The following is a 16143-nucleotide window of genomic DNA, read 5'->3' on the forward strand; positions in this document are numbered from 1 at the left end:
CGATCAAATATTTTTACGTGGCTTGTGGGAATTGGTGTTTCAACGAGAGGGTGGCTGAGGGGGGTGAGGGGTGCGAAAGAGATTGCATGAGTGATCATCAAGAAAAAACAAAATGGAAATCTTATCGGCATCTAACGCAACCAATGATTCTCTCACTAGATGCTTTGTATGAAATCATGTCTCTTTTAACTCCGCTGCCCCACCTCCAGACCCAAGCTACAGCACTTCCCCCCCCCTCCCCTCATTCACCTGGCAACTTGTTACCATAGGTACAAACAGACCAAAGTTTCTTTGATCTCTTTCCTCGTCACAACCCATCCCCCCTCCCACCCCTGCAATCATATGAAATGATCGCAAACTACAATTGCCATCATGGACATCATATTGCAATCGGTACACTCAAAATAGTCAGAAGCTGCTTATCCAGTTTGACGTGACACTGGCTTGGTATAACTGGCATCCAATGCCTACTCCGATATATCGACCACTCTTGTTTGGGTGTGAACCCAACTTGGCATTTTGTAGATCTTATTGATCTGATTCTCTCTTTCCAAGATTTTTTTTTCACTGCCAAGTTTGGTTTGGTTTGGTTGTTTTACGACATATCAACCTTTTTCGGGTTATTTAATTCTGAATCCAGTTATTTTGGAAATAGTATTCATGTTGCACCCAGTTATTTTGTAAATGCTTTTTTTTTTATTTTTCAAACTCTTTGTATCTTCAATCGCTAGTTTGTACTTCTTGGTTTGGTTGATTTATAGTGGATTTTATCGTTTTTGTTCCCTGCCTTGTGGAACATGAATGAGTTTTTCAATGTTTTATAGTATTAATGTTTCGTACATTTAAAGTTAAGAAACCAGTCAGAAAGTAGGGGAGATAGAAAGAGGAAATGGGAAGATGGAAAAGGAGGAAAAGGTGAGTTGTTTTTGGTTTTGCAGAACATAATTAAGTTTTGCAAAAGGAAGTAAATAAAAAAAAAAAAAAAGCAACAATATTAGATGTATTTGATCTCAGGAAGCCAATATCTTCAGACAGCCTAATCTGGTAGCGCCATGCCAAGTTTTGCTCAAGGTCATGATATTAGGGTATTATAAAATGTAGAAGAAACAAGAAGGATGCCCGTCTCAGGACAGGTAAAATTATTTCCCTCAGTAGAATAGTTTTGCACCAATTATATTTTCTCCTTACGTAGTTTAAAATCAATATTTAATGCGACTAAACCTTATGTCCAGAATCCTTCTTCCAATTTTGGTCAAAATCTGTTACATAATTTTTATTCTAGAAAAATGTCTCACATTTGGGCTTTAAGCTTAAGAGGTCTTAAGAAGAAATTGAAATTCAGGGAATCTTGCTTGGTATCTAATGACTATGGATAAAATTTAATGCAAATCTGAAATATCTGAATATTCAAATGGGACGTTAATTTATTAGCTGATGTCTAATCATATTCTTGAAATTTCACAAAAGTCAGAGATATTTTCACAAAGGGCTTCCACCCACTCTTTCCCCCTTAAAACTAAAGTTAATTCAATGTAGCCCATATTATCCATCCTTACACTTAGCAGTTACCTTAAAAAATCCATAATGATCAGTTAATTAGTTTAGGAGTGAGTTCTATATATAGAAATATCCAAGCATATACGAGGTGCCTTCAATAAGTTTCCAGACTTTTTTCGCATGGTCATTTTTATTGATAGTACATACTAAAAAATCTAGTCCCCTTTGAAGTAATCTCCTCCGGCTCCAATGCACTTGTTGTACTGTTCCAACAACTTCTGGAAGTCCTCTTGTCACAGCCTCTTTCATATCCTCAATTGTCTGATAATGACAGCCTCTAAGGTTTTCCTTGAGCTTAGGGAGTAACCAAAAGTCACAGGGAGGAAGGTCTGAAGTATAAGGAGAATGAGGAGCTGTTTTGATGCTCATCTTTCTGGTCATAACAACGTCTTCTTTCTGATCTTCTCTGATCACCCTTTGGGGAAACTTCACATAAATCTTCCGCATCTTCAGTTCCTTGTGAATAATTGTATATACAGTTCCCACACTGACATCAAACTGTGCACTTACTGTCTCTATAGACACATGGCGGGCTTTATCCATGAAATTCTTTGTTTGGTTAATCAAGTTCTGACTTCCTTACTACTCCCACACCTCTCATCATCCCTCACAAACTCCCTGCCTTCCTTGCATCTCTTATGCCACTCAAAAACTGATGCTCAATTCATGCAAGATGGTCCAAAAACAGTCTGAAGTATTCCATATGTTTCTGTGGCATTTTTCCAAGTTTAAAACAAAATTTTATTGCATTTTGTTCTTCTAAAGTGTCTTCACATCCAGATTGCATTTTTAAAAACTTTATCAGTTGTCACAATCAGGTTTTAGTAGGATGTATTCCAATTAATGCTGTAGCTGTTCATTTGAACCTGAAATCATAAAAATTGATCGGTCATCTCATAAGATGTATAGCAATAACTTATTGAATTTTCAAGAGTCTACGACAATTTTTAATGCCTGTACAAAAAAGTCCAGAAACTTATTGAAGGCACCTTGTACAAATAACTTTATATAAAGAGAGATTTTAACAGTTTGTTTTATGGCGTATGAACTCTGTTTCTGTTAATGATGAATCTCGTCATTTTCGTAAAAGTTTTTGACTCAAGTTCTTAATACCTTCAACAAAAGATATTTTTTCTCTTCGTGTGCCTGGCGTCAGGCGGAATTTTCATGGAAAGTAGCTTTTTTTGTGAGGGCTTGGTGTCTGTGAAACACATTACCATAAAATCAAAATTACTTCCCTCCTGATTACAACTTCGTGGTCTTAAATTACAATGTTAAAATGCTGAAACTTCCTCATAAATGACCAAACACAGCTGATACCATTGATCAATGTTTGTACTCCCATAGTGTTCCTCATCTTTCAGCTGACAATCATCATAGCATTTCACTTCATCTCTAGGCCCATTGTCAGGCAGTGTCCAAGGCATCATTCAGGTCCACATTAGAGCATACCTTGCTTAGGGGACAGTCTGTAAGGATGTCTATGATAGTCTGCACATCGGCGTCACAGCGATATCAAGTTTCCTGTATATAGACCCACTAGTGCAAGTTGTTCCGTGTTTTGGCAACCTTCGCTCAGCCCCAGTTGAGTGTTGCCTACTCTTTCCATGAGGGAGTTCAGAGCCTGCTGGGAGGTTTTCTTTCAGTGCCAGAAGAGCTTTTTGTTGTTGTTTTGACTGACTCATTCCACCAACGCAGGCGGAAGGACGGTGGTATTGTTTGTCCTGTGACAGTGGCAAAGCTTTTATGGGACGGTAGTCACTGTGGCACCTCTTCATGTCTAAATAGGAGATGGTAATTGTCATTTCTTTGCTTGTCACAATCACTTCATAAACTCTTATTTTTGAGTGACCCTTGGTCTTAATTAGTCGTGACCCTATAGTAAAAAAGAATTATGTATTTATTCTTTGCTTTATTTATAAGGTTGCTGGGCTGTGGAAAAACCTGATGGAAACTGTTCGAGGCAACACAGGACACATCGTCATTGTTGATCTTTGGATGATTATCCCAGTATATAACCTTCTCCCTCTTTCATAACTCACTTTTACATAGCTCTAGCTCTGTGCCACATAGCGTACTGAAGTAGCACTCGCCATAGGTTGGTTGAACTGGCTTCCTCCAAAGGAGGAAGTTCCATGAAATATCAAATTCACAAGAGTTGCTTGCATATCTCTCTCAGGGGAGATGATAACGTTAGGATTTTGCAGTTCTTGCAAGGAGGTGTTGACGTCCTCTTACATACAGTCTTAGGGATTTTTATCCTGGGCGCCCCAAAACAACAGAGATTCGACCACTCCTGTAATGATCCGGTCCCCGGTTGATTTTGCGGTGAGTGTAAAAGTTCCATGCAGTTCTAGGAGGTCCACCCTCTCAAGCTTTGCCTTCTCTCTTTGAGAAGGGGTTAGTTTCTTGCTAATCTCCTGAAGCGCCCTCACCGAGGAATGCGGGCTGCCCAGACACTTTTTGCAGGTCAGAATACCCCTCCTCTGGGGCGCTGACTTCTTAATCCCACTTTCCGACCCTGGTGTCTAAGTTCTTACAGTGAGAGAGAAGTAAATACCATGTCTAGTTTTTCCACATGGTCACCCATCTGGTACTGACCAGGTTTAAAGTTGCTGAACTTCAGTGATCTAACGAGAAGCAGTGTATCACCATGATTATGCCATGCTACTCTTTTGGGCAATATGTTAAATTGAAATCTAACAACGTCAATACGATTATGCCATGTTCCAACTCTTTGATACTCTTCTGGCTAATATTTTGAATTAAATTAAAATCTTGACACAACAGACTAACAAAACTTATATTTCTAATATAAGCCTGACAGACCAAATAGAAAATGCTTGGTTACAGTCAAGATTGTCTGCTTGTTTTGACATCTGATTTCTGTTTCACAGACGAGATGACAGTGACAAACACGATATGGTCCCTTCTGATTAATGATTATCCTCCATTCAGATAATGGGAAAGCCTCCACCCACCCACCCCCTTGTTAAAAATGTTATGTTGAAATTGATTGGAGCTGTTTTTAAAAAAAAAATGATGAAAATGTTTGTTTTGATTATGAATTGTTAGTTTTTATCACTTATCACTAGCACATCATCCAAGTTGCTTTAAGTTATTTCTTTTTTTTTCCTTTTTTTTTTTACTCTGCCCTTTCTAGCTATATATGCATACAAATAGGAGCACCATTGGCTTCTAGGTTCACAAATTCATCACGATTTTAGCTTTTTTGGGGGGGGGGTGCATAGACTACTATTTAATTAATATATATAATTATTATTATAGTTATTTTTTTGATACCTACAAACACTAGTGTTTCATCCTTTCAGGAATGGTCCTGGATATGACCTTAAACTATATCCGATGGTGAGGCCCCAGTTTGCGGGCTTTGGGGAGTGTGGAGCCACCCTTTAATTGCCATTGCTCACAGGTCCACTCTGACCTAGACTGGTAGTACCTGTTAGGGTCCCAACTATGGGTTAAATAGAAACCAACTTAAAAAAAACAAATATACTCTATTAAAAAATTGTTCTTCAAAATCACTGGATTCGGCATTAAATAACCTGAAAAGGGTTGATATGCCGTAAAACAAAAACAACCAACTAACCAACCTTTTAGGAATCATCAGTGCAGGGTGTCATGATTACCAGCAGTCGGGAGATTCAAACCAGACAACAAAGCCATTTCTGACTCCATTAGCAAGAAACGAACCCACATGGGCAACATTAATGGCGAGAAATACAGTTGAAATTTAAACATTTATTTTTAAAATGTCAAGATGGTGATAGTGATCTAATGATTATGACATCATGATCTGCACGTGTAAGCTTAAGTGACCTACTTTTAACTTCAACTTAGAGTGCTCAACGATAAGAATAGTTTTTATTTATACAAACATTATTGGCTTCATATGTCCTTCAATGTTTCTATTGCGATTTCTTTAGAAATCCAGCATCATAAAGCCCAAGCCTTACAATGAAATCATATTTTAAAATTAAATTGAAATTCATGTTTCTATAAATAAAATTACTATCATAATGCTCTACTAGTCATTGAGCACTCTTTGATTAACACTGAAATATCATTTATTTTTTTATTTTTTGGAATCCTTTGAGGTGAGGCTTCATAATTTGTGTATTCATTTTTTTAATATTTTTTTTATTCATTTATTTTTTTTTGCGGACTGTTATCCTCATCTTCATAGTTTTTGTTTCACCACGTTTCGGCCAACACATCCTCTGGCCTTCTCCAGGTGATTAACCATAAATAATGGATAGAGACATTGAGGTGAGCATTGTCTGGAGATGGTGGTTTCAATCCCATCCAAAGCAGGCCAAAGGATGAGTTGGCTAAATCTTGATGAGACAACAACAACTATGGAAGGCATTAATTACTGAGGATGCAGTTACAAAACTCAGCATTCCTATCCCGTCGCAGTTAACCAACTGGAGGAAGGCCAGAGGATGAGTTGGCCAAAATATGATGAAGCAGCAACAACTATGAAGATGAGGATTACAGTGCGCAAAAGAATGAACACGCTGAAATTTTAGTGGATTTACATCCAGGAAACTACAACGATACAATCATTATACATTTGGGTTTGTTGAACAATTTCTGACAGAATCAAAAACAGTGACAAAAACAGTACGCAACAAATAAATGTTACCAAAGGCAAGAAAAGTTATTTTTCTACCTCCCTGGATAAGGTTTTTTTTTGTGTGCTTTGAATTATTTTTAATTTAAATTTTTTAGTTTAATCAAAAGGTATGGTCAGGTTTGTTATGTAATAAATTTTTTTTTAATGGCTGGCTACTCTGCCATGTCCAGCCTCGATAATCACCAAAAAATCGAAAATCAAACAAAAATACAGATAATAAAAATATTAGTGTTGAGACAATCGTAATCATAAATTTCAAAAAATCGATAAATTTGGCCGTATCGGAATCGGGAAAATTTTTTCAATGTCAAAACGTTACTTTTGATTGTTTTTTTTTTTATTTGATTTTGTTTAAAGTAAAATATTCCATTGCGGGTAATAATGATAAAATAATAAATATTTATTGATTTTAAACATTCAGTAAAACAAAAATCTATAGATCATCCTTTATAAGTGTAATTTTATGTTTAAGAAAATATCTGCAAATTTAACATGTTTTTTTTATGGAAATCGGCGAAAATAACAACTTTATAACTAAATATTTAGAGATTTATAAAAAATCAGAATCAGGAATTTAGTACGGAATCAGTAATTGTATCGGAACCTGGAAAAAATATTGGAATCATCCCATAACTAAAAAATATACAGTTCAGTTGAATATCAAAATTTTCATCTGATTAGTGACCATTATTAATTGTATCTTTGTTTAATTTTTGGTTACTGAGTAATTATTGAGTCTGTACATGGTAATCTTATGACAACCATTTTTTTTGTTCTACCTTAACAGACTTGATCATACTTTTTGATTGAAATTTAAAAAAAAAAAAACACTTGAAAATAATTTAAAACACAAAACACTTATTCAGGTAGGTAGAAAAATAACTTTTCTTGCCTTTGGTCACAATTATTTGCTACCTATATGTTTCTTTCATCCCTTTTCTGTTCTGTTGGAAAATGTTAAACAAATACATACATTTTCTTCATATAAATATTCTCATTAAGAAACTTTTAGACACACAAAACAAGACAGATGTTCCTAATATATATATATATATATATATATATATATATATATATATATATATATATATATATGCAGGATGTTTAAGGATGAATTATTTTTATTTTTTTAATTTCAATTTTCTTATTTTATAGTTTATTGAGTTTCTTGTTAGTTATTAAATACTGTTAGTATATTTGTCCTAGTGTTAAATTAGATCCGGTTATATATATACATATATAAGGCAAAATGTGCGTGTGTTGGCATGTCTCGCAAAAACTTTTTCAGCTGTGTTGGACCGGCGCGAGACTGGTACCACCTGAAAGAGCAATGTCTTGATTGAATAATATGTAAGAATTAGAAGAAACCGTCAATTATTTCATATAGAAATGAACGTTTAAATCAAGGAAGGGTCTTCATTATTTTTTAATTCATTTAAATAACAGAATTTCCAACTTTATTTCACTCTCAGCTTTGTGGGGCAGTGGATTTGAAGGTTGTCTCATAAGCTTTAGTTTTCACGTTTGAGTACATGTAACAGTGGTCTTCTTTTGTTTTGTTTTTTTAAACAACAATTTCCTTATTTCGCTTTTTTTTATCAGAGGTTTTAAAAGAAAGTTTTAACATTTAAACAGGATTAAAAAATTTTTATTTGACATAATATTTTTTTTTCTTTGAGAATTACATACAATTGATTTTTGTTTCTTTTAAGTAATCATTTTTTATAACAGTTATTTTGCTTAAGACAAATGCTACATTTTTAAAACTGAATTATTTTCACTTTGTTTTCATTGCAAACACACCGTCACGTGCCGTGACGGTGGTCTTTTTTTTTAAACAGGGTTATTTTGTAATTTTAAAAACAATTTCCTTATTTCGCTTTTTTTATCAGAGGTTTTAAAAAAAAGTTTTAACATTTAAAGAGGGTTAAAAGAATTTTAACATTTTTCTTATTTCAAGTGTTACATAATGTGATTTTCTTTTTAACTAATAATTATTTTCACTTTGTTTCTGTTGCAACACACCATAACGAGAAATCTTTCTAGACTGAATTTGCTTAGTTTTTCACGTACGTTTTCTGCCTGATTAAATTTTCCTGTTTTTATCCGTTCTTTTATTTTTGAGTTAGCAGCTGTGTCCAAATCCAACTTCATCTCACCCCCCTCCCCGTCCCCCTCAGGCAATGCCGGGTATCCATACACCGAAGATCCCCCTCCGCCCCGTTGTCACAATTTTTTTTTTTTTTTGATTAAAAGTGGATTTTACAATTGGGCAACCTATCCCTCCCCTCCATCGCACGGCAACGCCCACTCCCACCCCCCTCCCGCTAGTTAATAATAATATTTTTTTTATTATTATTTTTTTTATTATTAAACTTTCTTTTTTTTTTTTTTTTTCAGAGGTAGCAAACTTTAAATTGAAAACTCCATTTTCTTTAATTGTAGATTTAACAAACATCAGTTAGCTTGAGTTTAGCTTGGTTTGGTAATTCATCTTGTGATTTCAGCAGGATGGAGCCACAGGCCACACAGCACACAATAGGATTAATTTACTGAGAGAAACATTAGATGAATGAATATATATTCACAAAATGTATGATCTGTCAACTGGTCAGATCGTTCATGCAATTTAACCCTGTTAGATTATTTTTGGGGGGAAATGTAAAGTCCCATATTTATGCTAATAAACCAGACACAGTGGACCACTCAGAAGACAACATTTGATGTGTTATTGCCAAAATGCAGCCTAATTTAATGAGTTGTTATGATTAAACCTCTAGATTACATCATATGCGCACGAGTCCATATGCCCAAAATGGTATTTAAATTATAAATGCAAAGAATTAATCTTTGGAATCAACCAAATATTTTTATAATAAAAATATTTTTTCTGTGATTTATTTAAAGTTAAAGTTTGCTGTCTCTAAAACAAAAAAAAAACGACACGTTTTTATGACAACTTTTGTCTCAACGCCATAATTCTTATCGACATTTGAAAATAAGACTTGGAAATGAGTTCAAGTTGCAGTTAATGTTGCGTTGACTTTTGTGTAATTTTATACCCATAAAATGAAAAATGACATGATGGATGTTATTGAAAATTATTTTTTACATGTTTTGCTTTTTCATAGCAATTATAGCCATTACGTGGTGAAAGCTATGCAAGTGCGACGTCTGATTAGGGATGACTTCAAGAATGTGTTTGCCAGTGGAGTTGATGTTCTTCTAACCCCAACAACATTAGGTGATGCCCCGCATGCAAAATGGTTTGCAAAGCAGGACAATCGCACAAGATCAAGTGAAGGCGACATCTACACGATCTCAATCAATCTTGCAGGTTTGTTAACAAAGCAGAAGTTTTTTTTTTCATTTTCGTTACTAATATTTTAGTTACTAAAGTGAAACATGATACAGTATATTTTTTAATATTATTTTTGAGGCAGAAACAATATAAACATTAAAGAAACATTTTTTAGTCAAAAGCAATATGTATGAAAGAAACAATATAAACATTTAAAAAACATTTTTTAGTCAAAAACCATGAGTTAAAGACACAATATAAGCATTAAGGAAACATGTTTTTTGGACAAAAGCAATATGTGTGTAAGAAACAATATAAGTATTAAAGAAATGCTTTTTGGACAAAAGCAATATATGTGAAAGAAACAATATAATCATTAAAGAAACAAGTTTTGTGGAGAAAAGCAATCTGTAAAAGAAACAATATTAGCATTAAAGAAACATGTGTTTTGGATAAAAGAAATATGTGTGAAAGAAACAATATAAACATTAAAGAAACATGTTTTTTGGTCAAAAGCAATGTGTAAAACAAACAATATAAGCATTAAAGAAATATGTTTTCTTGGAAAAAGTAGCATGTGTGAAAGAAACAATAGAAACATTAAAAAACATTTATGTACAAAAGCAATATGCATTAAAGACACAATATAAGCATTAAAGAAATATGTTTTTTTGGTCAAAAACAATATGTGTGAAAGAAACAATATAATCATTAAAGAAACAAGTTTTTTTGGACAAAAGCAATGTGTGAAAGGAAAAATATGAGCAATAAAGAAGTATGTTTTTTGGACAAAATATGTGTGAAAGAAACAATATAATCATTAAAGAAATATGTTTTTTGGATAAAAGTAATATGTGTGAAAGAAACAATATAATCATTAAAGAAACATGTTTTTTTGGACAAAAGCAATCTGTAAAAGAAACAATATAAGCATTAAAGAAATGTGTTTTCTTGGAAAAACTAATATGTGTGAAAGAAACAATATAAATATTAAAAAACATTTATTGGACAAAAGCAATCTGTAAAAGAAACAATATAGGCATTAAAGAAACATGTTTTTTTTTTAACAAATGCAATATGTGTGAAAGAAACAATATAATCATTAAAGAAACATGTTTTTTTTGGACAAAAGCAATATGTGTGAAAGAAACAATATTAGCATTAAAGAAACATGTTTTTTGGGGGGGGGACAATAGCAATATGTATGAAAGAAACAATATAGGCATTAAAAAAACATGTTTTTTTTTTAACAAAAGCAATATGTGTGAAAGAAACAATATTAGCATTAAAGAAACATGTTTTTTTGGGGGGACAATAGCAATATGTATGAAAGAAACAATGTAATCATTAAAGAAACATGTTTTTTAGTCAAAAGCAATATGTGTGAAAGAAACAATATAAGCATTAAAGAAACATGTTTTTTTTTTGGACAAAAGCAGTATGTGTAAAAGAAACAATATAAGCATTAAAGAAACATGTTTTTTTTTTGGACAAAAGCAATATGTGTAAAAGAAACAATATAAGCATTAAAGAAACATGTTTTTTTTGGACAAAAGCAATATGTGTGAAAGAAACAATATAAGCATTAAAGAAACATGTTTTTTTTTTGGACAAAAGCAGTATGTGTGAAAGAAACAATATAATCATTAAAGAAACATGTTTTTTTTTGGACAAAAGCAATATGTGTAAAAGAAACAATATAATCATTAAAGAAACATGTTTTTTTTGGTCAAAAGCAATATGTGTGAAAGAAATAATATTAGCATTAAAGAAACATGTTTTTTGAACAAAAGCAATATTCATTAAAGAAACAATATAAGCGTTAAAGAAACATTTTTTTTGACAAAAGCAATATGTGTGAAAGAAACAATATAAGCATTAAAAATATATGTTTGTTTTTTTTTTAGCAAAAATGCTAATTTGAACTTAAGTATGTCAGAGTGGCCAATGAACAGAGATTTTTATTGAGATGCTTAGAAAGTATTTTAAAAATATAGGTCCATGCAATCTACATGTAAAAAATGTTATTTTGAACTGAAACATAAAAGACTGATAGAGAAATAAAGCTTATATGAAGACAGGTCTGCAACATTGTTTTTGTTGCAGACAGCTACCAATCTCCATTTTAAACTGTTATTTCAAACTTAAGTGTGACATCACTGAAAAAAGTTTTTGAACGAAACGAAACCGACTTGTTTGCTGATGTAGAAATACATAAACAGGTAAAAAAGGCTGAACAACAGACGCTATCAACAGAATCAAAATGAGGCAGCTTTTCAACAAGAAACAAATCATGAAACAAAAACGCTCACCGTATGTTTATTTTTATAATCATTTATTTGATGAAGAAAAAAATTAATCGAAAACATTTTTTACTTTATGAAAAAGTATACATTTGTTTTTATAAATTGCATTTTTGTTATGAATTGGGTTTTTTTTTAAGCTGTGTTTTTTTATGAATAAACTAAAGATTGTAAAGAATATAATTAATGAAACAACAAATTTTGCAGATTTTATGAGAGAGGGGGTAATCGGTACAGCTTTTGAACTGGACAAAAACTGACTAGATTACTATTAGGTTATGGTTAAAAAAAAAACAGTTCCGTTTGTGTCCAGTTAAAAAGCTCTACAAGCTATTTTTGCATGAGAATTTTTTTAAAGATGTCTCCTTCTCAAACCTTCTGATTGGCTAAGTACTTCAGCATTTTTCAGTCCAGTTAAAGATGCCTCCTCTTTCTCAAACCTTCTGATTGGCTAAGTGCTTCAGCATTTTTCAGTCCAGTTAAAGATGCCTCCTCTTTCTCAAACCTTCTGATTGGCTAAGTGCTTCAGCATTTTTCAGTCCAGTTAAAGATGCCTCCTCTTTCTCAAACCTTCTGATTGGCTAAGTGCTTCAGCATTTTTCAGTCCAGTTAAAGATGCCTCCTCTTTCTCAAACCTTCTGATTGGCTAAGTGCTTCAGCATTTTTCAGTCCAGTTAAAGATGCCTCCTCTTTCTCAAACCTTCTGATTGGCTAAGTGCTTCAGCATTTTTCAGTCCAGTTAAAGATGCCTCCTCTTTCTCAAACCTTCTGATTGGCTAAGTACTTCAGCATTTTTCAGTCCAGTTAAAGATGCCTCCTCTTTCTCAAACCTTCTGATTGGCTAAGTGCTTCAGCATTTTCTAGCCATTTATGTAAATGTTCAGAAGAAGCCGAGAAAACGTCATTGTTGCCCGTTTTAAAAGGTGTATGAGTAGCAGAAAATGTCATTTTAAACTTAAAAACTTGACCCACTATAATGTTTCTTAACATCTTTATGGATCTAACTGATGCAGGACAGACTGAGGAAAATACTAAATGTTATTACGTTTTAAATCTGACAGACTAACAGTCTTTTATAGAACTTCTGATGATGAAAATGCTGTTCAAAATTGACAGACCAACAAAAATGCTAATTCAATCTCAAGCTGAACAGACCGACGTAAATATTATTTCAAACTTAAGCATGATAGACAAACTAAAAATGCTATTTCACTCCAAGTCATAAATGACAAATAGACAAAGCCTCTCATAAGAAATGTGTTTGTTTTTTTTTTCAAATATGCAACATGGTCTTGGTTAGTCACAAATCTCCATTTTTAATTACTGACTAATATTGTTCGACCATCCTACCTCTTAAAATTGTTGTAAACTGAACCTTCATAAAATTGAGGATGATTGGATTTTGGTTTTTATTATGCAGTTAATTTTTTTAACTGCCAATGTTGGTACTTTGGAAATTAAATAAAGTAAAAAGAAACACAAATTGCAAGCAGAGGGAAGAGGGAGGGATGGGGCAGAATAAAGCTGCTTCATACTTATTGACACCCCCTCTCCCATCCTTAAACATTCTGTCCATTTCAATATATTTCATCAGTGCAAGTAGTTTTGTTATGTTTTTTATTTGTCCTCCTCAGTAGAGAACAATAGGGTGCCTTGACAAAAGGAAAACTCTTGCCTCTCTGTCTCTGCTCCCCACCCTCTCTTAGTGTTTCTTTCATTGGAAGATAATCAGACCTGGTCTCCATAGTGACAGCCCAGGGTGCACACTGACCCTTGAGTGACCATTGCCTGTGGTGGTGCTGAAAAGAGATATGTGTGAGTGTGTGTAGAGAGAGTGGGGGGCTGTTTATCTCAGATCTCCATTGGCTATTCCTAAACAGTTTTTTTTTTTTTCTAACCCTTTGCCATTTTTTTTTTCTATTTATTTTGGAGAAGGTATTAAAAGTCCTGCGGTGAAAGTAATTTTTGAAACACTTCTCAGGTCATTTAATAAGATAATAGTTTATGAAATCGCCAAATTGTAATAACAGCACAAATAAATAAAAAAAAATGTCATTATTTCCTCAACAAATATAAATTCATAAAATTATATGTATCAAAGACTGGAAGAATAATTAAATCCGCTTCCAAATGTAAAAAAAAGTTTCAAGAAAACATGAGTTTGTATCATTTGGAATATTCAAACTATTGTTTTCATCTTGGGTCACGTGACCTCCAACCTCATCAATCTTGTGAATCTATACATAATTTTGTAACAGAACCTTTATATATATATATATATATATATATATATATATATTATTTTTAAAATATAATTATCCACTGACATGTGTTTCGTTGTCTACGACTCATCAGAGTGGCTGAATCTAGTGATATATATATATATATATATATATATATATATATATATATATAGATGTTTTTATTTGTTTTTGTTAGCGATGCTTTCTTGAATGAATTCAAGTATTTATACGAAAGTGCATTTTTACCTAAATGCTTGTTGGGAATAATTTTCCCATTGACCAGTCTGGTACCCCCTTAATGGGGAGAGGCATATATATATTATTTTAAAAATGTAATTATCCACTGACACGTGTTTCGTCGTCTACGACTCATCAGAGTGGCCGAGTCTCGCTAGATTCAGCCACTGTGATGAGTCGAAGACGACAAAACCTGTGTCAGTGGATAATTATATTTTAAAAATTATATATATATATATATATATATATATATATATATATACTTTTTATTTTTTTTTACATAAGCAGTAATATGTTGCTACACAGTCATGAGCATGTTTCCGTCAGCTAGTTAATAGTAACTAGAGAGCTATTGAGGCGATATAGCTTATACGAAAGCAAAGTTTGCAATGAAAATATCAGGTCTTCCATATCAGGAGGTTCTGTCAAATGTTGTCAAAAATAGGAATAGGGAATAAGATTTGGTTGTATGTAAAGAAGACCAAATAAGGGGTGTGAGTTAGAGTCTGTGTTGGGATATAGGAATAAAGAGGAAAGGAGGGGGTAAAAAAAAAAGCGAGATAGAGATAATGAAAGACTGAAAAGAAAGGCATATGTATACGTCTGATGCTACTTTGCCCTACATTGGTATTGAGCACTCTTGTATTAACCTTGTTAAACTTTATTGGTTACTTTACATCTGGAAAATAATAATAACCTCAGATTATATATATATATATATATATATATATATATATATATATATATATATATATATATATATATATATACTAGCATTTCAGCCCGGCATTGCCCGGGTGTTTGAGGTGTATGCTGAGCAAAAAAAAAAAGAGTAAATTTTTTTATAATTTGACCCCTATTATGACCCCTTAAAATTTATAGTTTCGGGCTCAAATCACTTTATTAAATTAGATCCAGGTTCAAGGAACCTATATCTAAAATTTCAAGTGTCTAGACCCAAAATTGTCGGAGGAGTTTGGTAGAGTTCTTAAAGGTCAAATCGTTGAAATTTGACCCCTTAACAGCCAAATTTCTGGCTGACACCCGTCACATCGATTTTCCCAAATCTCAGTACCCGGTATTTCAAATTTCGAGTCTATAGACTAAAAATTGACAGAGTTATTGCGTAGGGAAATGTACACAGACAGACAGACACGTTCACTTTTATAGATATATAGATATATATATATATATAGAGAGAGAGAGAGAGAGAGTGTGTATTACTCCCTTTCAGACATTAGTTTTCAATTTGTTTTACTAATAGCAATTATGTAGCAAGTCTATAATTTTATTTGATAATTATTTTTCCTTTGAAGAAAAAAATCTTAATTTTAGAAAAATCGTGGAATAAGGAAATACTTATTTCTATGTTGAATTCCGTGTTTTTTGGACAATAAATTTTGTAAATGCTGATTTGCATAATTTAATTTCTTCTCATAAATATTTATGTATGTGTATATATATATATATGTTGCATAGGGGACCATATTAGAGAGAGAGAGACGGCATACATCTTGATGAGGGGAAGACACAGAAAAGAGAAGGAGAACGACATTTATACATTTTATAGTTCTTTAGATGCTTCTTCTTTTAACACAGATATTAGAGAGGGGAAAGATGGTTTATACACAAAGTTCATTATAAACGATGAATGTGCACAATGTTCATATAAAGGATGTTTCACATTACCTTTAATTGTTGAAGAATGACACAACACGATGACGCAGTTACAAAATATAATGTGTCTTTTATTACCTTCGGCCACTTGCAATGATGATTGGTTCCAGGAATTCAAAGATGACTGCATGATTAAAACTTTCTAACCATTCACTTCCAAAGGGG

The 16143-nt window shown here is 32.8% G+C and overlaps 1 protein-coding gene across 3 annotated transcripts in view; it reads left to right on the forward strand.

Annotated features, from left to right (window-relative positions):
* Window positions 1–16143, forward strand: part of LOC145241434 (glutamyl-tRNA(Gln) amidotransferase subunit A, mitochondrial-like) — a 99727-nt gene that overhangs the window by 74120 nt on the left and 9464 nt on the right. For all 3 annotated transcript variants that reach the window (XM_080104386.1, XM_080104385.1, XM_080104387.1), the window contains exon 9: window positions 9349–9554. In XM_080104386.1, coding sequence (XP_079960512.1) covers window positions 9349–9554 — 206 coding nt within the window. The remainder of the gene's footprint in view (window positions 1–9348; window positions 9555–16143) is intronic.

Source organism: Euprymna scolopes, chromosome 20, assembly GCF_053919585.1.
Source record: "Euprymna scolopes isolate OS-2025 chromosome 20, ASM5391958v1, whole genome shotgun sequence".
Taxonomy (NCBI): domain Eukaryota; kingdom Metazoa; phylum Mollusca; class Cephalopoda; order Sepiida; family Sepiolidae; genus Euprymna; species Euprymna scolopes.